At 45.5% G+C, this 26606-nt stretch overlaps 1 protein-coding gene across 2 annotated transcripts in view; it reads left to right on the top strand.

Annotated features, from left to right (window-relative positions):
* P2RX7 (purinergic receptor P2X 7) overlaps positions 1-26606 on the top strand; it is a 129143-nt gene that overhangs the window by 67810 nt on the left and 34727 nt on the right. For both annotated transcript variants that reach the window (XM_088449190.1, XM_088449189.1), the window contains exons 6-8: positions 11645-11725; positions 16742-16871; positions 21813-21952. In XM_088449190.1, coding sequence (XP_088305316.1) covers positions 11645-11725; positions 16742-16871; positions 21813-21952 — 351 coding nt within the window. The remainder of the gene's footprint in view (positions 1-11644; positions 11726-16741; positions 16872-21812; positions 21953-26606) is intronic.

Below are 26606 nucleotides of genomic sequence, written 5' to 3'. Positions count from 1 at the left end.
GCAAATGTCCAACAGGCACCAGCTCCAATAGTGGCCGTTAATGCTTTATTGGAGAGTGGGAGCCATCGCTAGGAGTCGGGTCATACTTGTGGTCTGCAGATAGACAGGTTGACGGGAAGTACTAGGGAAAAACTGGTAATGGTAATTGATGTAACTGATACCCAATCTCTGTTCTGCTTTCTTCCCTGTGCCCTAACACCCTGACTGTCAGTATTTTTCTTTTCCCACTTAGGGGGAGGTGTACACTACACATGGACACGAGTGTCCCATGGGTTCATAGACAACCCCAGTATCTTCTCCCAGGCCTTATATGACTGTTTACAATTTTTTCAACCTGCCAATGGATCTGTTCTAATGTAAAATGTGGACGATTTATTGTTGTATTTAGGTCATGTTTAAATGATATTAAACTGTTGTGCTTTATCTCTCACACACAGGACACAAGGTCGCTAAGGACAAACGGCAGCCATGCCAGGCTAAGGTCAAATACTCGGAATACTGTCCAACCCAGGGGCCCAGGCAATATTTAGAGCAGTAGATATTGATAACAGAATTTAAATTGCAGGAATTTGTGTACAAATACAGTATCCCTAGAATAATTGAATATAGGAGGGATACTCATTTCACAAGTAATGTCTTCTATAACCTGTGTAAGGTGATGGGTATTAATATCAAGATCATCCCAGACCATCTGTCTACCTGTCCCCCTTTGAGATACTGTTTAACAGGCAGCCTCATGTGAAAATATGATAATGAGGTTACTGTGCAGTGTCTCACGAAGATGAGTAAGAACAACTGAAATTGAAAATGTTATTAACTAACATGACTGAAGCAAACTCTCATGATGTTAAACCTGGAGAATCCGTTATGATCCAATAATTTCTTATGTTCAGGTTGCCTGACTGATCGGTGAAAAGGTCCATATATGACGTTGTTGACAAAGTACCACATCCTCAAAGGGTGGCCGGGGAAGATACGTGGGTCCATTCCACTCACTATAGGGAGGTTAACTAACTGGTGGAGATACAAGGCGGAGACAAAGCCGATAACGTGGACCTGTCGATTGCGAGCTTGTGCCGGGAGGATTAAAAAGGTGACGGTGAGATATCTGAGCTAAAAGAAAACTGTAGATCAGTGTCGCAGCAAGGGATTGTTCTGCTGTGTTCATTTTTGTATTCTTCTTCCAGAGTTTCCGTCATCTTGGTTTGTTTGGGGATACCCAGTTTCTGTGATGGAGGACCGATAGAGGAGATGGAAGCTGATGGCAGTGTTGATGGAGTGGAGTCAGGAGGAGGAGTGCTATGCCAAATCAGGGGAGTGTCTGACCAATCTTAGTACCGTAATTGTTATGTTATTTGGGAAGACTACTTACAGAAATTATGACCCTCACACATGGTGAATTGCTTGGTTTTCATAAAAACACACCATCACCATATCTTCACACGCAGTATGAACACAGAGGCAAACGAAATATGATACCTGGTGACGTGCATAAAGCCACTCAGTTAATTAGTGAGACAACTGGCTTTCAAGTTTTAGCCGCACTGGATCCCACCTGGATCACTCGGGGTACGCTAAATTTTAGAGATATCCAAGATCTTGCTAAATTGATAGATAATATCACCAAGATGTATGATGACACCTTCAGGTACACAGGTAGGGAATTGCAAGCGTACAAGAAAGAACTGGAGCAACACAGACTAGTGCTAAATTATTTAACAGCTGTCACTGGAGGGTATTGCGTAACCTTGGCCATCCAATTTGGAGTGAAGTGTTGCACCTATGTCACCAATGATACCAGCGATCCCAAAGAGGTAATAGATCGAAAGATGGATGAAATTCTGCAGCTGAAATAGGAATTTCGGAAGAACCATAATGCTTCAGTGGCTGAAGTAGAGGAAAAGGTAGAGGAATGAGTGTCATGGTTGAACCCTGTAAAATGGTTCTCAGGCTTAGGGAAATGGGCCCAGGAAATGATCGCAAGCGTAGGCAACTTCCTGATCCTTATACTGGTCATCATCATAGTAATTGGCATATGTGTCCGGTGTGCTCCTATTGTGTTGAAGTGTGGAAAATGTAAGAATAAGGTAAAACGAAGGAACGAAATTATGATGGTGGTCAGTAATGACAATATGAATACTGAGGTAAATGTAGAACTGCATTACAACCCTGAACTAGAAATACCATCATATAATGTATTATATTTAGATGTGCATAAAAAGTATTATCAAAATGTTATTTTAAAAACACCTCAAATAATGTAAGTCCCTAATTCTCCATTAAAACTTCCTTTATAGGACTGGTGCATCCCCACATCTTTCACATGATCTCCCAAGGTCCGCGGTGTGCGTATAATGGTAGTTTTAAGTCCCCTCCTAGAGACACATTATTGATGGATTAAGAACCACCTTGTGCCATCCCCTAATAACATTAAGTAATATATATAAATGTATGCCTAAATTAATTTTAAATCAGAGTGTGATAGCATGTTGTTCGCTATCAAAGTGTGCACTGTCGAAGCTGGATTAGTGGCTGAGACGGAATCAGCATAAAAATTAGCGTGCGCGACGCCATCTTGCGAATGGCAGCTAGACTCCATCTTAAAAATAAGAATCTGCAAGACGCCATTTTGCGACCAGCGCCATTTTAAGTTACAACTAACGAGCTAAGTACAGATGGCAATGTTTTTGATAATCTACCAAAAACAACTAGAAATACAGCCTCATGAGAAAAGTAAATAGAATAGACAATACACCAGAATACTGTGAGTGTTTTACATACAAATTGGGAATCCCTGTATATAGACAAGTATAGTTGTGGCAATTGTAATATAACGCAGACATTGATCTACACAATTGAATTTGTCTGAATCCTAAACAGGTTTTAGTCCCACTCCCAGACAGAATGGCCCCAGCTTCACAGCTGGGGGTAACACATTTGCATTGCAGTTTGAAACTGTAAGTAAGGAATGAGATGTGTGTGTATATGTATATATATATATATTTATATATATATGTGTATATATATATATATATGTATGTATAATATATATATATATGTACATGTATATATATATATATATATATATATATATATATATGTGTTAAGTCCATCATAGATAGAATCTCATGCATAAACACCGCACATTACGCACAGTTGCACTGCTAACATGACGCTCAGTAGCGAATGCACAATAACCTGCATGCGAACGCTGTTTATTAGCTGCAGGCGTGTACATCTTCCCCAAATCAGATAAACCTAACTAGCGTCTTTTCCCATATCCCTAATACTTACATAATGCACACTTACACAAAAGGTTCCATAGCTATAAAGTAAAAGATCCAAGTTTTATTCATTTATTACAAATGCTGTGAAATAAAGACTATTTTGGTATCTAAGGTTTAATGCGTGATAAGTAAGCCATGTTTGATATTATACTGATCCGCACTTTGGGCCTGATTCAGACCCGCTCGCAAGCGGGTCAATGTTGCCCAAGTGCGCATGCGCACGATGACCATCGCAACCATCATTTTGGCCGCTCGATATAGCTGTGGGTGGTCACCCACTGCTATGCGAGCGGCAAGGAGGCCGCTCCAAAAAGTAGGAGGGACAGCCCTGATTCAGAGCGAGCGCTCTGTCAGAGCATCCGGCTCTGAATCAGGGCCTTTATCCACAGCTTTCCGGTATCATCGGTGTGAAGATCCGAACATGCGTTCGCAACTTATGGACCGTAAAGACATAAAGAACCAAAATGTATTTTTGTGAAACCAACAGCCTAGATTTGCATGCAGGGGAAATAGAGGAGGCAACAAGCTGTTAGAGGCTGTTCTGTGTCCATTTGAACCAACCTGTTAAATGCCCTGTAACAAATGCACCTGCACTGGGAACCAATGGGGTCAGCAACAAACTCCTCTATTGTGTTGTCTATTTCTGGGGGGGGTATAAATATGTGTGCTCTGACCCTGGGTTTCTAGTCTTCTTGCTGAATGCTGATTGACGGAGGTTTCTTGCTGATGCCGGGATCTGGTCCAGAGCGCATGCGTATGTATAACTGTACTTGGGTCTGTATAATTTCTTTGCGCTAAATTGTACTTAGATCATAGCATGTAACTTTTACTTGATTAATACTTTGTGCTTTGGAAACACAGGTTCAAGGTCTAGAGTCTTTATTTAATGTATGGCTGCGTACGCAAATTGCGTCAACCTTAGAGGTTTATAGGCAGGATATTAGAAGGTATAGGCAGGAGTGTATAGAGGTTCAATTCCAGAATCCTTAGTAATCCTAACCACTAATTGTAATCCTAACCCCTAACGCTAATACCAACCCCTAACTGTAATCATAACCACTAACTGTAATCCTAACCCCTCACTATAATACTTACCACTAACAGTAATCCTAACTAACACTAATCCTAACCCCTAATGTTAATCCTAACCACTAATTGTAATCCTAGCCTCAACTGTAATCCTAACCTCTAACACTGGGTCTGATTCAGAGGCGCTTGCAAAAAGCGAGCACTCGCTCTGAATCAGGGCGGGCACAGGTTTTTTTAGTTGCAGCCTCTTGGCGAACGCTTCCTAGCAAGCGGGCCTGAATCAGGTCCTTAGTTATGTTGAGTGATGTTCCAGAGTACTGAGAGATGCTCTGAAATCAGAGTCAATTAAACTGCTTAGAGCAGCGGTGATTGATTGGAGGCATAGCCACATGCGTCAATTGCTTGATCAGTCAAGTAACCGGTATTGCCATGGATGTCTCCAGTGAGAGGCGTCCCTAGAGGAGTATGTGGAACAGAGGGCCTGATTCAGACCCCGTCGTGCGCATGCGCGAGACCCGGCTGGCGACAGGCACTCCGTCGCTCCGGGTCTCGCACCAAAGGGGGCGAGCTGTCGATGTTGAGTGACAGCTTGTCCCCTTTGGTGGGCAGGCCGGGGGGCTGGCTGCCAAAACGGATGCGTTCCCATGAGAACGCCTGCCGTTCGGGGGCGGCCCCACTGACATCAGAGCTTCCGGCTGTTAGAAATCAGAATAGTGGGCCTGATTCAGACCCGCTCGCAAGCGCATTGCGCTCGCAAGTGGGTCGATGGTGGCCTAGTGCGCACACGTGAGCCCCGGAGCGAGCGCAAAAAGCGCTCACTCCGGAACTCACTACAAAAGGGGTGGCTGTCGATGTTGATCGACAGCTCGCCCCATTTTGTAGGCGTGGCGGCCCAGACTTTCTACTTGAGACAATCAGCTGAGATAGAGGGCCTGATTCAGAGCCGCTCGCTCTGACAGAGCGCTCGCTCCGAATCAGGGCCGGGTTTCTTTTTTTTTGGAGCGACCTCTTGGGCGCTCGCATAGCTGTGGGTGACCACCCACAGCTATTGCGAGCAGCCAGGATGATGGTCGCGATGGTCAAGACCATCGCGGCCATCGGGCTTGCGACGAGACCCTTGTGGTAGGGTCTCGTGGCCGCAAGCCCCAGAGAGCTTCTGGCTCAAATAGAGCCGGAAACTCTCTCACCGACATCACTGGTGATGTGAGTGGGGCCGCCCACAAATGGCAGGCGTTCGCATGGGAACGCATCCGTTTGTGAAGCCATCCCCCCGCCACGCCTACAACATGGGGCGAGCTGTCGATCAACATCGACAGCCACCCCTTTTGTAGTGAGTCCCGGAGCGAGCGCAAAAAGCGTGTGCGCACTGGGCCACCATCGACCCGCTTGCGAGCGCAATGCGCTTGCGAGCGGGTCTGAATCAGGCCCACTATTCCTAACTCCTAAATCTAATCCTAACCCCTAAATCTAATCCAATCCAGTAACAGTAATCCTAACCACTATCTGTAATCCTAACCCCTAATGCTAAACCTAACCCATAACTTTCAATCCTAGCCCCTAACTGTAATACTAACCGCTAACTATAATCTTAACCAGTGACTGTAATCCTTACCCCTAACTGTAATCCTATCCTCACTGTAATCCTATCCTCACTGTAATTCTAACCCCTAACTGTAATCTTAACCACTAACTGTAATACTAGCCCCTAACTGTAATCCTAACCCCTAACTGTAATCCTAGCACCACTAAAATCCTAACCCCCAGGGGCGTAACTAGAACTTTTTGGGCCCCATAGCAACATTTTTAAGGGCCCCCATAATTTAGGTCTCACACAATAACCACAGTAGTTCCCCTAAAACATTAAATGCCCACTGTAATGGTGCCCCTTATGCAATGCCCACTGTAATGGTGCCCCTTACGCAGTGCCCCCAGTAGTGAGCCCCCTGTAGTTGCCCCCAGTAATGAGCCCCCTGTAATGCCCCCAGTAGTGAGCCCTCTGTAATGCCCCCAGTAGAGAGCCCCTTGTAATTGCCCCCAGTAGTGAGCCCCCTGTAATGCCCCCAATAGTGAGCCTCTTGTAGCTGCCCCCAGTAGTGAGCCTTGTGTAGCTGCCCCCAGTAGTGAGCCCCCTGTAGCTGCCCCCAGTAGTGACCTCCTGTAGCTGCCCCCAGTAGTGACCCCCTGTAGCTGCCCCCAGTAGTGACCCCCTGTAGCTGCCCCCAGTAGTGAGACCCCAGTAACTGCCCCAGTAGTGAGCCCCCTGTAGTGACCCCAGTAATGAGCCCCTGTAGTGACCCCCTGTAGCTTCCCCCAGTAGTGAGCCCCTGTAGCTGCCCCCAGTAGTGAGCCCCCAGTAGCGACCCCCTGTAGCTGCCCCTAGTAGTGAGACCCCAGTAGCTGCCCCTGTAGTGAAGCCCTGTAGCTGCCCCCAGTAGTGACCCCCTGTAGCTTCCCCCAATAGTGAGCCCCCTGTAATGCCCCCTGTAATGCCCCCAGTAGTGAGATGCCAGTAACTTCCCCCCACGCGCGCGAGCGCGTGCGCACACACAAAACAAACAAAAAAAAACTTACCTTATCCCCGCTCCTGTGAAGCCGCCGACCGCCCCGTCGCCCGTTCCTCGGCACTATGCGAGTGACGTCATGACGTCACTCCCATAGTGCACTGCGGGACCCGGAAGACGGAGCTCATTCCTGAGCTCCGTCCCCGGCGTCCGCTCCTCGGCACTATGGGAGTGACGTCATGACGTCACTCCCATAGTGCATTGCGGGACCCGGAAGACGGAGTGAGCTCCGTCCTCCGGCTGCCGCCGGGGGTTTGAGTAGGAGTCGGGCGTCCATTGGTAACACAATCTCAGCGGGCGCCCGGCATATGGAAAGTGCAGGGGGTGCGATCGCTGGGCCGGCGGGCCCCTTAAGCCACCGGGCCCCATAGCAACCGCACCCCCTGCACCCTCCATAGTTACGCCACTGCTAACCCCTATATGTTGTAGCCACATTAAAATGTGGCTAATAATATACCAGAGCTGAAGTGTTAACAAGGAAAATGTAGTAAACCACAAATTATATTTGGGATTAGCTGTTAGGCTTCCAATTAATTTATGGTGTAATATATGTTAATTTTGTATGTGTGTATATATGTATATATAAATATATATATGTATATATATATATATATATATAGTATGATTAGATCATTTAATAAGAGTATGTTATGGTAAATGTGATTATAATACTGTGTAATTTATAGATTGTGAGGGTAGAGAGTGCTGAAGCCATAGCAGAAGGCTATTACATGCATAACATGGGGCTCGAGGCACTTCAGAAGGTACTAGAAGGGGCCACGGGCCACCTAAGAAGCGGGAACTACAGGGGCTCATGGCACCTTAGAAGGTGCTAGTAGCATGGCATGAGCTACACCTAAGGCAGAGCTCGTTACGTTTCTAGGAGAGGTATATAAGCAGAGCGCTCCCTGAGCAGGCAGTCTGCTGTTCCCCCTTCCAGAGCGCACATCACTACTCACCATTAGGAGGGCGAGGAGTAGCGATCATGGTGCCAGAGTAGGGCTGTACCTGGAGGTAGTGCCATGTGCCGGGTGCTATCTCCATGTGCCGGATGTCATAGGTGGTAGGAGTGGCGGCGCCAGCCAGCGGCAGCGCTGTAGAGAAAGTGGCTGCCGTCTCCGAGGTAACCCAGTGGCTGTGCAGGAAATAGCCGGCCTCCAATAGCAAACCCAATGGCATCAGCGCCCAGGTCCGAGAGAAGTGGAGGAGTGGCCGCTGTCTCCGTGGTAATCCGGCGGCTGTGCAGTAAATAGTCGGCCTCCAACAATAAGCCCAGCAGCAGCAGTGCCCAGGTTGGAAGCGTTACCCGCCGCTGATGGGAAGCAGACCCTCCATCAGCTGGAGGCAGGAGACCAGTAGGCAGAGACCTGATGCTGGGTAGGCTGCGGCAGTAGCGCTGAGCCTTGTGTGAGTAATAAAAGACACACAGCATTCTCACTCCAGTTCCCACATTGGTGCCATATATCAGTCAAGGAAAAAGTAATAAACAGACTATGGGGTATATACAATTAGCCGCGGGGTTTACCCCGCGACTAATTGTCGCGCTGGTGGTGAGTCAATTAATAGGGATTCTACGCGCGGGTGTCCACGAGACCCCACGCGCGAGTCCCCCGCTGTCGTGCTTTACCTCGCACCTCATGTAGGTGCGAGGCAACAGCTGCACGAAGCCGCCCTTGTCGGGCGCACATTTCCCCGCGCGGGGAAAAAGCTATTTTATAGAATAGCTTATCCCCGCGCCGCGGGACTTTCATTCACCAATTACTCGCCGGAGAAGTCCCGCGGGTAATTGTATATACCCCTGTAGTAGAAATAGCAGCCAATATTACTGCTCACAGGAGGTCTAGTCAAAGCTTCAGGAAGATTTACAGTGTAGCAATAAAAAAGAGTCCAGGGAAGATATTTATTCTCCAAAATAACATAATGAAACTATATATCAACTCTAATGGTGTGTACACACTGGGCGATTAAAGTGGGCGACTGAACGATAACGATATCGTTATCGTTCAGTCGTCCACTTTATCGTCCATTTTTAACACAAAAAAGATGAACGATGACGACGACGCGCGTTCCCGCGGGTCGTTCGTCATCCTCGTTCATCGGGCTGACATGCAGGCCAACCTGACGACCTCGTCAGGTTGCTGCATGTCAGGGAATGGGTGAGAGAGCCCGGCGCTGAACGATATCGCTAATGATATCGTTCAGTGGCTGTGCTCAATGTCATGAACGACATTGAGCACAGCCTGCCGGGGACACACTAGACGATATCGCTCAGGGATCATATCGTCTAGTGTGTATGCACCTTAAGAGAATTGCTACCTTATATCAGGCATAATGCTTTATTCTATGGCTTTGGCAATTTAACTCTCACAGGGACATATTACTAATATCTGGACTAATCATTTGCTTATTAAAGTAGTCCAGTATATGAAATTCCTGGCTGTGGTGAGAATTAACTGTTTAAGTGAAGGAGTGGACACATAGTAATGAATTGGATCACATAAAACTGTAATCCCTAACGGATAAAGAGTGGATTTAATTATTTTAGACAAGCCAGCCAATGAGCTTACGGATAACCACAGGGACAATACTAAGCAAAACTTCTGAACTTGAAATATATATATATATATATATATATATCTGTCCTTTCATCCTAGCATCAGAGGTACATAGGCCCTCATTCAGAGCCGTACGCTCTGAGCAGAGCGCACGCTCTGCATGAGGGCCGGGCTCCATTTTCATGGAGCGTCCTCCTGGACGCTCGTATAGCTGTGGGTCAACACCCACAGGCTATACGAGCGTGCATTTTGATGGCCGCGATGGTCGTGACCATCGCGACCATCGAAATTGCGAGCCGGAGCCTGCGGTTGAGGTTTTCAACCGCAAGCTCCGGAGTGATTTTGGCTCTATCAGAGCCAAAATCACTCCCACTGACATCACTAGTGATGTCAGTGGGCCGGCTTCTGACGGGAGGCCCCCGTCAGGGAGGCACGCCCCCGGCACACCCACCAAAGGGGGCGTGCTGTCAATCAACATTGACAGCACGCCCCCTTTGATCGGACACAACGAGCGAAGGAAAGTCCTTCGCTCGTCGTGTCTGGCGCATGCGCACGACGGAGCTCCCTCCGTCGTGCGCATGCTCAGTGCAGACCATCGACCCACTTGCGAGCGGACAGCCGCTCGCGAGTGGGTCTGAATCAGGCCCATAGTTACCAAGAATAAATTGTAAACAGATAAAGGATAGATGTGATATTTGCTTGCAGACTGTAACTATATGTTTAAATGCATGTGAAATTCTTTTAACTCTGTTTCTCATAAATTAAAATATAAAAGTTACTGGTCATATGTTTGCTTACCTGTCGCTGATAACAGAAGAAGGACGGAGTATAAGAGTCTACAAGGAAACATAAACCAGAGACAGGTGTTGAATGTATATTATGCTGTGTTGTTTTTTTGCATTGAATATATACTATATTCTATTGCTTTAGGTTTTCCCAGGCAAACCTATCACCTATAAACCTATCTTGGGTGGAGGCACTCTATATATAAATGACAAATTATACCTTTACTAATATAATATCCTAACTATAATCTTAACCACTAACTGTAATCCTAGTCCCTAACTGTAATCCTTACCACTAACTATATTCTTAACCACTAACTGTAATCCTTACCGCTAACTATGGCCCTCATTCAGAGCCGTACGCTCTGAGCAGAGCGCACGCTCTGAATGAGGGCCGCCCTCCATAATTATGGAGCGTCCTCCTGGACGCTCGTATAGCTGTGGATCACCACCCACAGCCTATACGAGCGTGCAGTTTGATGGCCGCGATGGTCAAGACCATCGCGACCATCGCCACTGCGAGCCGGAGCCTGCGGTTGAGTTTTTCAACCGCAAGGCCCGGAGTGATTTTGGCTCTATCAGAGCCAAAATCACTCCCACTGACATCACTAGTGATGTCAGTGGGCCGGCTTCTGATGGTAGGCGTTCCCTTGGGAACGCCCCCCGTCAGGGAGGCACGCCCACCAAAGGGGGCGTGCTGTCAATCAACATCGACAGCACGCCCCCTTTGATCAGACACAACGAGCAAAGGAAAGTCCTTTGCTCGTCGCGTCTGGCGCATGCGCACGACGGAGCTCCCGCCGTCGTGCGCATGCGCAGTGCACAACATCGACCCACTTGCGAGCGGACAGCCGCTTGCGAGTGGGTCTGAATCAGGCCCTATATTCTTAACCACTAACTGTAATCCTAGTCCCTAACTATAATCTTTACCACTAACTATATTCTTAACCTCTAAATGTAATCCTAATGATAATGTCAACATTTTCACAATGGTAACAACTCATATGTCGACATTTTGTCCATGTCAACATTTATGATGTCGGGATTTTTACCATGTTACATAAATGTTGACATTCTGGTTTGAACATTATGAATGTCGCCATGGTAAACGCCGACCTAGCAACTGCATAACTCGATAATTGCTGCCTATGAGGTGGTATAACATCTGCCCATTTTCCTAAGGTAAAAGTGCTCAGCAGATACCAGATAAAATGGGAATACATCCACAAATGCTCACTCCCCAAGCACACTACCGTGGCTGGCCCACACCCTCCCTCTGCTGCTCTATTCTGCCTGTGTTTCACCATCTTCTCTTCTAAGGGACAAAAATGTGGTTGGGTTTTCGCGCTGTGCCTTTGTGTTTTATTTATGGTTCATGCATGATGCCATATTTTGTACAGTCACATGTGTCCTTTGTGTGCTTTCAGTCCGGCCATTTTGGGAAGTGCGGAAAACTTAACAGTTTTGATAAAAAACAACATTCACTTTGCTGCCTTCAATTATACAACGTAAGTACTTAGGATTGCCCGTGTACTGTAAGGCTGCTGACACTCCTGTTGCTTGGTGATTACATCAAGATACTTTTTTTGTAGAAATGTATTTTTATTGCACATTACATGTTGTTTTGTATGGGAAACAATGATCATAACAGGAAATGATTTATTATGTGGTACCATTTCCTAGATTTCTATCTCCACTCCTTTCAGCCACACTCTATGCATCACACACACACAGGACCTCCTTTCCTCCCAGGTGTTTTACTTTCTGTATATTTCACTTGAGCTGCCTACACACGGTACGATCTGCACAACCAACAATATCGCTGAACGATTTTTTTAGAACTTTCTGTAGTGCAGGACAAATTATATTGGGTGTACACACTGATAGCTATCTTTCAGTGAAGTCATCCTGCCACATCTTTGAACATGCAAATCGTGATGAAATCGTCCAAGTTGGCCTGCATGTACGGACGACCATAGATATCGTTATTGTCCATGCGGGAACGCGCATCGTTGGTCATTGACTGCATAAAAATGAAAGATTTATCGTTAAACGATATAGTTAGCATTCATATCGTTCAAAGATATTGTACCGTGTGTATGCACCATTACTTTGTTCCTGATTAAATCCTCTTATCTGACTTATCTCTCTTCCATACAAACCCTTGATCTACTGCCCCAGTGAGTGGCCCAGCTGCTTGTGGCTGTTCCTGATCTCCATGCCATTATATTGGCCCTGCTCCCATTCTAGGATTATTATTTGCTTTCTGTCCAACTAACCTTGGACAATTCTGACTTACCAGCATAGCTACTTTTTTTGCACTACTTACGGCTACTCAGCCTCATTCAATGAACATAAATCTGCTTCCTGCTTATTAATGCTCTGATTTTCTGCTGTTGATCAAGCTCTCAAGTCCGACCAGGTACCAGCATTCCCACTGCTGTAAGTCTGCTAGTACTGACCTGTAAGTTACTGCTTTCTGCGGTCTTGGTTCATTCATAGTTGTATTTACTTAGCATGCCAGTGCTCACATAGGGCCAGAAAAGTGTCATGTGCATTAATTCTGTCTGTAGCTGCAACACTTGCAGCTATCTTCCCATCATGCTAAATAATGTTGCACTGACTGACTGATACCTCTTTTACACCGCCACTTTGACCTGGGTTATTGCCATGCCAACCCTGGTCGCGGCTCAGTGTAAAAGGGGCCAGAGTTGGATTCCTGGGTCGAGTGACCTGGCAATCCAACCCGGGTAGCGAGCAGGGTACAACACGGGAAAAACCCAGGTCTTGTTTACTGTAGCAGCCCCTATGATTGCAGTCATATTATAATTTGATTCTGTAGGTTGGTACTTGGGCTGGCACTGCCTGTGTCTGGCTGGCATAGGGCTACTTTCTCTGGCAGTTTACACATGAAGGTAATGTATGCCCGTGGTCCTAATAAATAAATACAATTTACTGCTAGTTTGTAGCCTCTTAACAAGTCTATGGGGGCAATTCAGACCCGGATGCAAAGCAGCGCACTTTCGCAGCCATCAGGAGCAGGGTATGCAAATTCCGCGATCGTGCGGCAAGGCTTAAGGACGCCCTCTATGTCTTAGAGAGCGACGGCAGAGCATACGCACGCCAGTCTAAAGACGCCCATTGTTTCTTTCTTAGCACACGTCATCTCCAGGAAGTGTATGATTAATCAGTAACATCGAGAGCCATCGGAGCTGTTCGCAGCCCTTGAGGTGGACCCTACCCCACCGCAAGCACTGCGATCACTGCAGGCTGAAATACAACCAAGTGACGTATATAATGACGCTTCCATGCTAATTATGCACACCCATAAGACATCGTTTTGATGTCCAGACAAGCCTGCATTCGCAGCACCACTCCCCCGTTCACAAGCACCTTCCCCTGTTACCACCCACAAAGGGCGCTATCTGTCACTCAAAGTAGCGTCCAGTCTGTGTACTAAGAGCGCACAATTCCCGCTCGCAGTGAGTGTCTCGCGCATACACATATTGAGGCATGCACAGATGGCCGACTATCGGCCATAGAGTGCGTTCGCGGCTTAGCGTCCGGGTCTGAATCAGGTCCTATAATCCATGTATTATATGAGTATAGTAAGTGTAATTGAGCATACTAATATATTTTTAAATGTGCCAGAGTGTTTGTGGCTTGGCTTTCTGACTCTGGGCCTGAATCAGCAAGGACCACAATTACAAAGCTGCACACAGGCTATAGATATATGATGTATGCACGCAGACAGCTTTGCAATTGCGATCCTTGCAATTATGGTAATGCAGCAGGAGGCATCACATCTCCTGCTGTAATACGTATCCGAGCCACATTGTTCAACGCAGCATCGGATACTCTGCGGACCATCGGCCGGCTGCGAGACCCATGGGGTCCCACAGCCAGCTGCCGCAGATTAGAGAAAGAGGCCAGGAAATCTAAGTCAGCCAACGGATATACTGGCTTCTTCCCTCCCCCGCAATGGCAGCAACACGCCTCCGTTTTGGGAAACGTAGGGCATCGCCGCCCCCTCCCCGCCCCAAGACGGCAGCAGACTGTCAATTACTGACTGTCTGATGCCAGTCTCCGTGCGAGCTCGCAGACCCGTTCTGCACATGTGCAGAATGGGTCTGGTGCCTGTGCAGATTCCCGAACATTGGGAATCTGCTTTCAGCAGTGCACTAGCTGAATTAGGCCCTCTGTATGCATGCGATTATATGATTACCGCATATGAGATAAGGGTGGCAATCCAAATAGAGTACAGTGCTCTTAAATTAAATTGGCATATAGCTATGGTTTAAGGGGTCTATGTACTAAGCCTTGGAGAGAGATACAGTGGATGGAGATAAAGTACAACCAATCAGCTCCTAACTGTCATTTTACGAACAAAGCGTGTAAAGTGACAGTTAGGAGCTGATTTAATTGTACATTATCTCTCTCCACTTCATCTTTTTCCAAGGCTTAGTACATAGACCCCTAAGCTTTTTGTTGAAAAGATTTTCAAAATGTACATGTACATTAAACACGCAAACATACAAATATGGAAAAGCAAATGTTGAGCACATACAAACATAACATCAAAATAGCAAAAAACAAATAAATATGATTAAATTCCAAAGAGGGTTGGCTATAACAGACATCCTTTCCTCATGATCATAGAGAAGAGTATAGAGCAGCGAGGTGGTGGGTACATACCCAGTAGAACATAAGGATTAGGAACTAGAGGACTCCAAGTCAAGGGCATATCTCGTAGAACACCGAAGAGACCAGACTCTTTCAAATTTCAAGGTGCACTTACACTTACTGTACATAAACCTCTTGTGGGATACAGTAGAATTAACCAATCCTATCCAAGAGGACAGAGTTGGCGCCTGTCAGGCCATCCAGGTTCTAGCAATGCACATCTTAGCCATGTTACAAAGAACTGTAACATAAATTTGTAGGTAATAGTTCAGCTGGTCTGCAAAAAAACAATCCAAAAATACAAGGCCTTGGTAAGGACAATGACAGCTGTATCACAGACTCGTTTATACAACCCAGTATACTGGTCCAAAGGGCAAGAGGAGACCATATTGTAAGACCAAAGCATATGGCAGAAGCCAGTGCATATATTCACCAGATTTAGGATGGGTAGGTAGTGGAAGCCAGCCTCCCAAGTTTCCCCAAATGCACTGGTGTCCAGTAAACTCAGTGGAAGATATAAACCTGAAGTTGCTGAAATCAGAGGACAACCCAAAGCAATGCTCCATTCCTCATCAGACAGGAGGCCCAGATCAACCTCCTGTAATGCTTGCAAACTCCCGGAATCAATAGCCTACCGAAGGGATGAATATAGGCAAGAAATATACACTTACAGGGAATAGTATGAAGCACAGACAGCTCAGTTAGGATAGGAATCCTCCCCTCCACTGTGCACTAAGTGAAACATAGAAACATAGAATTTGACAGCAGATAAGAACCACTTGGCCCATCTAGTCTACCTTTTTTTACCTTTTGGTAACCTCAACCCTATGTGATCCTCAGTTCTTTGTAAGGGTATTCTTATGCTTATCCAATCTGTCCTGGACGTGGGAGAGAGGTAATAGTGCTCTCTCCCTTATGGCCGCTTCTTTTAACCCCTTCTCTGCCCCCCTCCCCTGCCGCCAGCCCTGCTGCCTACCACTGGCCAGCGGGGCTAGCAAGGTGCTAAAAGAGGGACAGGTCTGGCCCCTGGCACCCCCACAGGGATTCACGCCTAGCGCCCCTCCCCCTTATTCTGCTGCGGTGCCCATTTTCCGGCGTCTTCGCCCTTGTAAGGGTGGAGAGGTCGACTTACTAGCAACCCGCCGACTTGTGCCAACCAATAACTGGGACGAGACCATGCAAATTTGGGGGCAAATAGTGTTTGCCAAAGCTACAAGAACCATTAAAACATAGACTTGGGGAGATCAAACACAGCTAAGTTGTGCAAAGGAGAACAGGACTCCCGCCCTTTAAATATTGCCTAATGTGGTGACCCCTTGAGACAACCACAAGCAGCTACCACCTAAAGAATTCAGATCCAGAAAGCGGCATATATCAGCACCCAGAAGCTTTTGAGCCGCCAGTCAAACCTTGCGTGTCCACCAACCAATCACAAATTTGCATCAATTCTGCAGCCAACAAATAACAATGCATGTCCGGCTAAGCCCTCATCACCCCGGGTTCTACAGAGTTTTATAAGTAACATGAGCGCAACTGACCCCCAAGCAAAGGAAGTAATATGTCTAACTATAATAGAAAACAAAGATATGGGAAGATAAACCGGGGAGTGCTATAGTACATATAACAGTTTGGGTTGTATAATCATTTTACCAGACTGATAATAGAAAGTGGGAGTTTTTCATTCAAGGTGTATTTTTAGTAAACAATTGCAGGAGAGCATGTTAAGTTCATAAAGTAACATCACTTTAAGGTGGTCATGACTAGTAATTGTATTCTCCATGCTTTCCTATGTATGCAATTATGTTATAATCATTTGATTCCTCACTTGGTTTCTTTTCTAGGAAAAACATCCTTCCGGAATACAATGTATCCTGTATATTTAACAAAGCCACTGCCCCTCTGTGCCCCATTTTCCGTTTAGGGGACATTCTGAAGGAAGCAGGAGAGAATTTTTCTCAAGTTGCTATTCTGGTATGGAATACGAATATTTAATTTCTTTTTCAAGGTTTGTGGTTTGAATAGAGTTAATGGAAGTCAATGGAAGATTTCCTCTTAAAAAGGAGTCTTTCACCTATGCAATCCTCTCCCCAGTACATATCTGGTAGGGTCACCTGCCTTTGACCCAATCTCTTACCTCACAGTTGTCACTTAAATCCCTGTAGATGCTGGAGGAGAGGAGCTAACAGGTAAATTAATATGGTTTTTAACTTTCAGCAGTTAGTATTCACCATAAGTGGCACCTGGCTAGATTTCCATGGAGCCTGTCCTCTCAGGGACCCCTGGGCATGATTCTAGCTCCAATTGTTGGTGGTCTGCGAATGTGCGGGACCCTTTCTGCCCATGTGCAGAACAGGTCCTGCATCCTTACATGCAGTGCCCCCAAGCTGCAGCATGATTGACATTGCAGTTTGGTGGGGACGTGGTTGGCCTACGTTTCCGCCAGTGGGGCTTGCGTCCCAGTTTTCTGAAAGTGCCGGCGTCAGGAGCCTTCCAATGCAGACTTCCTGATCACGGCTGAGCAAGTACATTGCTCATTCTGAGTAGGCTTCAGCTCATTCAGATGGGCGATTACTGCAGTCATCGCGACAGATCAGATTTGATACTGCATCTTCGGATGCAGCACTCAGATCGCAGATGCTGACAGGAGGTGTCTTTTTTTCTACAGATGCCTCCTGCATTAGAATATTAGTTGGGCGGTACTGCACAGCCGCTTCCATGCGCATATGAATTCCCGTCCATCTCTGAATCAGGCCCACCATCAGGGCATATTCCCTACTGACAACCACTTGAATATTTCCTGGATTGAATCTTCGTATAACTGAAAACTGGGGACTCCTGACTCAGGGCCTGATTCAGACCCACTCGCGAGCGGCTGTCCGCTCGCAAGTGGGTCGATGGTGTGCACTGCGCATGCGCACGACGGAGGGAGCTCGAGGGATGCGCGAGACGCGACGAGCGAAGGACTTTCCTTCGCTCGTTGTGTCTGATCAAAGGGGGCGTGCTGTCGATGTTGATTGACAGCACGCCCCCTTTGGTGGGCGTGCTGGGGGCGTGCCTCCCAGAAGGGGGCGTTCCCAAGGGAACGCCTACCGTCAGAAGCCGGCCCCACTGAAGAAGAAGAAAACTCTCTTGTTTGGGGGCACTCGAATGTAAAGGTTATAATAAGAATAATATATAAAAAATAACTTTTATTAGATATATTTTAAAATACCAAAAACAAGTCTGAGCCTATTACTTATTGGCATTACTGTTGGAATAACAGCTGTAAATTATCACAAGCAGAACACGAACATACATAGAACATAAGACAACATATAATACAATACTTGTCACAATTGTGTGAAGCTAAGTGAAATATTACAAATAGGTCTATAATTCTCTGTCTCATACAGTATTGAGACCTATATAAAACATTTACTAGTTCAATGACCTCATAATGTCGTCATAGCACAATGGCTAATCAAAATTACGGCAGAAGCATACAAGGAAATCTTCTAGAAAAGAATGTGATAATAACCATACAATACTCAATATAGGTTACGTGAGATATCGCCAGACACTTCTTAAAATACCACAATGGAACAACACAAGATCTGAAAGCCTTTGGGCTAGAACATATTAGATTGGGCATAAGAGGTGGCAACCTGACAAAAATATTACTTCAGAGGGAAAGTAACTGGACCTTTAGACTCAATACTGTGAGCCCTAATGGACTCAATGAAATGATCAACTACAGTATCTTTCTCTGAGAGGTCTTTTTTCATTTTTTCATTATTCTTATTATAACCTTTACATTTGAGTGCCCCCAAACAAGAGAGTTTTCTTCTTCTTCCCCATACTACGTTTATCTATACTCTCATGGGGAGCACCTCCACACTTTATAATATTTCTTCTTGATACCTATACTAGGGTTTGATATTTATAATTGTGGATTTTCATTATTCTTTTGACTAATTATATCCAATATATTAGATCCTGTGCTCAAACTATATCCCCCTATTCCCCCCTTCCCTGGTCATTTATGTAGAGCCAAAATCACTTCGGGCCTTGCAGTTGAGAAACTCAACCGCAGGCTTCGGCTCGTAGTGGCGATGGTCGCGATGGTCAAGACCATCGCGACCATCATCCTGCACGCTCGTATATGCTGTGGGTGGTGACCCACAGCTATACGAGCGTCCAGGAGGACGCTCCATAATTATGGAGGTGGGCCCTGATTCAGAGTGAGCGCTCTGGTCAGAGCGTCCGGCTCTGAATCAGGGCCTCAGGCCCTCATTCAGAGCCGTACGCTCTGAGCAGAGCGCACGCTCTGAAATGAGGGCTGGCCTCCATGAGAATGGAGCGTCCTCCTGGACGCTCGTATAGCTGTGGGTCACCACCCACAGGCTATACGAGCGTGCAATTTGTTGGCCGCGATGGTCGTGACCATCGCGACCATCGAAACTGCGAGCCGGAGCCTGTGGTTGAGGTTTTCAACCGCAAGGCCCGGAGTGATTTTGGCTCTATCAGAGCCAAAATCACTCCCACTGACATCACTAGTGATGTCAGTGGGCCGGATTCTGACGGTAGGCGTTTCCTTGGGAACGCCCCCGTCAGGGAGGCACGCCCCCGGCACGCCCACCAAAGGGGGCGTGCTGTCAATCAACATCGACAGCACGCCCCCTTTGATCAGACACAACGAGCGAAGGACTTTCCTTCGCTCGTCGCGTCTGGCGCATGCGCACGACGGAGCTCCCTCCGTCGTGCGCATGCTCAGTCCAGAACATCGACCCACTTGCGAGCGGACAGCCGCTCGCGAGTGGGTCTGAATCAGGCCCTCAGTTCCATAATAGACTGTGTAGTAAGGACTCCCTCCAGACTTGTACTTCTTAGTTTTGGTTGTTGCTTTTTGTGCTGCGGATTGGAATCTATTTTGAGGAAATGCTATTACAAATTACAAATACACATATGCTATGTGTATTTGGCAAGAATGTTCAATGGTAAATGTTCCTGGTATGCCACACGTGTCCACATACAGCTATACTATTTTCCTGGTGATTTGTGGGACTCTGGTAAGTATTGAAATTCTGGACCCAGGGGCCCCATGTACACCGCTCATCCTGCACCCATTATAGATATGCCACTGCTGGAAGGGTATGTGGAGACTTGTAGCTTCAAAACAACTGGAGAACCACAGTTTGCCATGCACCTGCGCACAGCATCTCGGAGAGTGCTGGACATGCCCCCACAGTGACATCAATGGGGTACAGTGAGGCTCCGCCCCCAAAGTGTGCATGTGTTATGCAATGACTGCTTCGGTGCATACGCAAAGTATAACAATCACGATGGTTATACCATCGAATGGTTGCGATGCGATGGCTATCGCATCGCTGGATTTAATGTCTGAAGCTCGGCAAACATTCGATGCCAGGCTTCCGATGTCCATCCCTAGTATAATACCACTGTCCAGTATTTGTGGGCTACATGCAAATGTAGCCAGTGTTTACCCTTCATGCAAAAAAAGTGATAAATGTATTTGTACCCTTGCTGTGGAACATGGTTTGTCCCTGTACAAAGTTAAGTTACTAGTTTTTTTATACTCCCAAGTTAGAATCAGGTCTTTCACTTCCTCCTCTGTCAGTTCTCTTTGAATAACTTTATAATTGCACCAATCCCATCCATTTCTGTACCACGTTACCTAGTTGCTTATCTTGCTTCCTGATGTTATGCTGTCTAGAACACACTCAAAAGGTGCTTTTTCTAGGGTTTTTATTTATTTATTTTTTAAATCCCACATGCTGATCATTCCCTCCCTTCTCGCGCTATCACAGGACCCTGGCATTCTGCATTTCTGACATTCAAAAGGGGAAGCTTTTCTGGTTCCCTTTTAGGAATTGCTTAGAATAGAAATATCATGTTTGTTCTTAAAAATTGGTTTATGACCAGACGTACAGTACTGTCATACAGTATATGCTGCAGGGGGAAGAGGAGTGTGATGATGATCACATGCTTGTAGTTGTTACACAAACATAGGGAGATCATGCATATTACACACTAATATACAGCCCTGGGCGGGAGTCATGACTGTAGTGGTGTGAGGCAGTAGCGCTAACCACCATGCTACCATGTTTCCCAAATGAAGCTGGGAGGTCAGATTTAATAGCTGTGAGTAGCACAAAAGGGAAGTTTCTTGCTGACTAAAGAGAGACCTAATTTGCACATACATTATGATATTGTGTTTCATGTGATGCAAAAACTAAGATGTGCATGGCCTACATACTATGAGCCTGATTCAGACCCGGACGCTAAGCCGCGATCGCTCGCTATGGGCGATTGTTGCCCATCTGCGCATGCGTATGCATAGCAGCGCACGTGCGTGAGCCAGTCACTGCGGCCAGGAATCGTGCGCTCGTAGTACAAAGACTGAGCACTACCTTGAGTGACAGACAGTGCCGTTTGTGGGTGGTAACAGGGGAAGGTGCTTGTGAACGGGGGAGTGGTGGTGCGAACGCAGGCATGTCTTGGCGTCAAAACAGCGTTTAAAGGGCGTCCATAATTAGCATGGAGGCGTCATTGTACACGTCACCTGGTTGTATTTCAGTCAGCACTGATCGTAGTGCTTGCGGCGGGGCAGGGTCTAACTCAAGTGCTGCGTGCAGCTCCGATGGCTTTCGATGTAACCGATTAATCATACACTTCCTGGAGATGACGTGTCTTAAGAAAGGAAAATGGGCGTCTTTATACACAAGCTTTCGCTCACTGCCGTCGCTCTCTAAGACATAGAGGGCGTCCTTATGCCACACAGTGCGATCGCGGAATTTGCATACCCCGTCCCTTTTGGCAGCGAGCGATCGCGGCTTAGCATCCGGGTCTGAATCAGGCCCTGTATCTGTCCATCACTTATGCTGCTTTCATTATATGGTTTATTTTTTCTAGGGAGGTGTTATGGGCATTGAAATCAACTGGAATTGTGATCTTGATTACTTGGCACACAGCAGCTGCCATCCAAAATACAGTTTCCGGCGTTTGGATGATAAGGTCGTTGATGAGCGCTTGTATCCTGGCCTGAATTTCAGGTAAAGAATAAAGTATGAGCCAGTCTTTTTGGACTCGCATTTGCAGGTAAAGGATCTCTTGTCTGGAAACTGGGAAATTCCATGGGAAATATGGCTACAGGCAGAGGTACTTTTTAAATATGTTTTAGCAGATGTTTACAATTGTTCTCAGAAATTTAGAAGAAACCCAAAATCCATGTATTCGGTTTTGTGGATTTTTATACACACCGAAAGTGAGTGACATAGATTGTTGGCGTTCCTGAAGCCATGAGAGAGGAGGTTCACTAAGGCCAGATTGATATTGAAGTGGACAGGGCCGTTGAAAGCTCTGATTGGCCCTGGTATGGGGAAGGGGGCATGACCAAATACAGGAGGTGTGGTCACGCCCCCCCATTGTGGACTATTTTATGTCCTATGTTTAGGAAGCAGGCACAAGAAAGTAATAATAAGTTACGGAGACACTGAGGCAGATTCAAGTTCAGTCACTCTACAACTATGCACTAAAAGCCAAGGAGTATGTACTAATTAATCATTATTAAGTCTTAAACATTTTTTGTACCTATGCGCAGTCAGAAAGCATATATTACATACCACAATTGGACTTGTGTCCAACTTTAAGTGAGGCCCTTGATGTCTGACTGTGGGAGTGGAATTAGGAAGGAGTAGTACAATATAAAATTCTAGTGAAACCAACCTAGGACATAAGTATTTGTGAGATGTGGAATTTAGGTGCCAGGCAATCTTTCATCAAAGTACCTAATATTATATCCAGATATTCACAATCACTGGAGGAGATGTGCCAACTCTGCTATTTCTTTATAAATTATTGGAATGATATGTAATGATATCTTGAAGAATTATTAGAGATGTGTATACTATGTGTTTATTCTAAGTAATAGCAATTATTATTAGTGTTCAAATCAGAAAACCTGGTACTGCTATCCTTTGCAGATCTTTTTGTATTATTGTGGCTAAACAGTTGTCTAGGAAAACCAATATTTATTTAAACAGGGTGACCATCTGCAAAAAACAGAAATATTGGAAAACATGGCACTGTTATAGATGCACATGTGATATTACACCATCTCTATGCAGCATCTGAGCTTGGATAAAACCTGTCATCATAGATAGATTCTTTTAAAGATTACTTGTGCTCCTTATAGCCTGCATAGGATTTGTATTTAAAATACAATATGGAAAACCTGGTACTGTCTAAAATGAGCTATGTGTGAGTTTCTTCATAGGCTCGTGATTTCAGTGCATTTTTTCTTCTGATATCTGTGGAATCACCTGTGATATCATCAATGGACATATATTATTTGCTCATCAGAAAAATTTATGGTCGAGACTACTGCTTCTTTATATAAATATATGTTGATTTATATGCTGCGCATTTATGGGCATAATAATATCGACACTATAACACCACCTTATTAAGGTCATCTAATTTGTTAACAGGTCTGTTTCTGACTATACATGATCTCACTTTCTCTGATTACCTGCGAAAAGTGAAGATATACGTATTACATTTATCTTAACATATGTGCCTTTATTAATATTGTACTAAGCACATGCATTTGGAGCAGAGGTGCTATCTATACATAAAAACTTTCGCCCAACTATTAAGGACTTAATTCTGGGGACATTTCCCCACTATCAATATTGATAGAGATTTTTTGTTTATTTGTAACAAAGATAATACAGAAAAGTCCTTTATCTTTATGCTCTTTCCTTGTATTTTTGTTTTGTGTGTTTTTTTATGTGTCTATGTTTATATTTGTTTAATGCATATCTAATAAAATATCATCTTTTAATAAAACTAACAATTACACAAGAGTGACCCCAAAAAGAGTTTTTTTCTCTTTTGTTTTGTCTACTTGACAAAACCTTCCCCTAAAAATCGATTAATATAAGCCCTGGGGAGCACCACCAACACCTGAAGACTCAACTTGGCACTGTTCTGTCAAAAATTATTTAGACATGTTGGTAAGCGATATACTAAACAAACAGTACTGAATATATAGAAAATAAGAAGTTTGGTGCAGGTATTCTCTTCCTCTTCCCAACTATGAATAAGAGTAAGCCAATCATAGAATTATATCTATATACTTTGTAGAATTATAAATTATACCGATGGCAGGGCCTGGGGCCTCAGGTCTAGGAAATACTGAAACAGAAACTCAGTGACTGAAGGAACATACACTAAACAGGGCTAGAAACTGCAAAGACTGAAATAATATTAAATTAATAGGATCCTCACCAGTCTACAGAACGAGTTGTAAGGAAGCTTTATTTCACAGGACGTAATACAGCTGCCAGAACAGTATCCGTACTAGTCTGATAAAAATATATGAAAAGAAGTCAAGAAGGTGTGAAACAATGCAAGCTCCTGATTAGACAGTATAGGCTCAATTACACATATGTCAGTAACCAGTCATTAAGCGGTTTGTCTGCATCTATCCAGCTTATATAACCTGGTAGACTACAATATGCGTATAATGAAATGCTGCCACCTAGAAGTAACAAAATATAAAGAGAAGACAAATGGTTGAATTGAGCAATCAAAGATATTTTGTAATAGTGAGGGTCAACAGAGATTCTTTTAACTTCTGGATTAAAGCAAAACCAAGTGAGCAAAAGGATCTATGCGTAAAGTGAAAGAGCAACTCTCAGAGCAACTTCCATAGTTTGTAAGTGCCCATTCCTTGTACACTATGTAGACAAAAGTTATAGGACACTAACAGCAAATAGATCAATGAGATATTATTAACGTATGTACTTTGTAGGTTAGTGTTACTGCAGACACCCTTCTTGGTAACCTGTCCACAAGTTCCTGGACAACAGCAGGAGGTAGGTCGAGTCGGCCTTGAAAGCACCCGTCTCACTCCAATTCGTCCCAGAGGTTCTCAGTGTGGTTAAGATCCTGACTCTGACCTGGCCAGTCCATCCGGTTTACCGAATTTTCTGTATACCAGTCCAGCATCACGCTGGAAACATGACAGGTGGCATTGTCTACTGATAAAAACATTTGTTTATTTCCGTAGAATTGCAAGTGCATGGGCCTCTCTAAGAAGAGTTCTTATCGAAACCGCCACATTAGTGGCCATTTAGAGCTCATGTGCAATTGTATGCATGGTATGCATTTCGCTTACACAATCACTTTTGTCTACATAGTGTAGATGGTGTCACTCCATGCTGCTGCTTGCCTTAGCACAGGGGGTAAGAGTGAGTGCGCTGTCTAATGGTCACTTGGCTTTGACAGTGACATCATATGCCAGCGCCGCTCCCCTAGCCAATCAGACATTGCGGAGCAGCAGCAGAGTGCTTCACTGGTAAGATGTTTCTCAATGTAGGAGCGCATCAGGGACATTTACAACATTAAGGGGTCTATTTACTAAGCAGTGTTAGGAGACAGAGTGAAAAGTGATAAGAAAGTGATAAGGTGCCAGCCAATCAGCTCCCAACTGTAATTTTTCAAACACAGGCTGAGATGACAGTCTTCTAACACTGCTTAGTAAATAGACCCCTAAATAAGTCTTTTAGGTTCCCACTGACGATTCTACTCTTATATGTATTCTCTGCATTGTGGGCTAACTTCATCTGTGTGTGTGTGGGTACTGTAGATGTCTTAATTTAAAAATCTATTTTGAGGCATCTAACTACATCCAGGTTGTGCTCCTATCATTTTAATCCTTCAAAGTACAAATAAACCCCTATATAATAAACCAGGGATGCTATGCAGAAAGTGTACATAAAAACTTGAAAAGCAAAGAAAAAAATATGCGGGACCGAGCAAGGTAAGTACTCATAGCCGTGGGGGGGGGGGTTAGGCACTCCCCCGGTGGGACTTAAGGTTAGGCACTCCCCCTGGAGGGATAGGGTTAGGCTAGGGGAAGGGAGGGTTAGGGTTAGGCACCCTCGGGGGAAGGTTAGGGTTAGGCACCCCCCCGGGAGGCTTAGGTTTAGGGTGCAAGGAGGGGGGTTAGGTTTAGGCGCCCCAGGGGGGAAGTTAGGGTTAGGCACCCCTAATGGAGGGTTATGGGGGGGAGAGGGGAGGGTTGGGTAGTTTACTCACCTCCGTCGGGATCTCCACTGTTCGGCCTGCCGGCGTTGGGATTTCTCACCGATCCCACTGTAGTGGGGATGTCAGCGTTTGGGAGTGGTGATAGGGGGGCTTTTGGAGAAACGCAGACCTGCCTGTCTGTTTGAATGCTGTTACCTGGGCATGCATAAATTAGCCACTGCGACGGCGTACACAGCTTGGGTACTCACTGCGTGCAACGCGATTTGCAATTTCTGAGACAGGTCAGAGCTGCTGTAATTCTGCGTGAGGGGCTGATGTTACCGATGTATACACAGGACTTACGGATGTGAGAAAGCTGTAGTGGTTGTAGTTATTCTGGCTGAGCAGTTGCAAACATTAGCATATTTTTGCAGCAGAACTGCGTGCGTGATTGCAGCTGCAATCACAATAGCGATCCATAATGAATCAGGCCCTTTATATTGATTACTAGTCTTTGCAACACTGACCGGTTATTTTGACAGACGTGTTTTTTTATGTTTTTTCAATATCACACACACCGTATTGCCCCGATTTTTCAGGGGGGGAGAGTGGTGCTACAAATCACATCATTGTGACCCAGCCCACCACAAAGAGGGCCTGAATCTGAGGTGG

The sequence above is a fragment of the Taudactylus pleione genome, unplaced genomic scaffold (genome assembly GCF_031769625.1).
Source record: "Taudactylus pleione unplaced genomic scaffold, aTauple2 ptg000479l, whole genome shotgun sequence".
Classification (NCBI taxonomy): domain Eukaryota; kingdom Metazoa; phylum Chordata; class Amphibia; order Anura; family Myobatrachidae; genus Taudactylus; species Taudactylus pleione.
The sequence above is the reverse complement of the archived record's forward strand: the minus strand, read 5'-3'. Positions and strand labels throughout refer to the sequence as shown.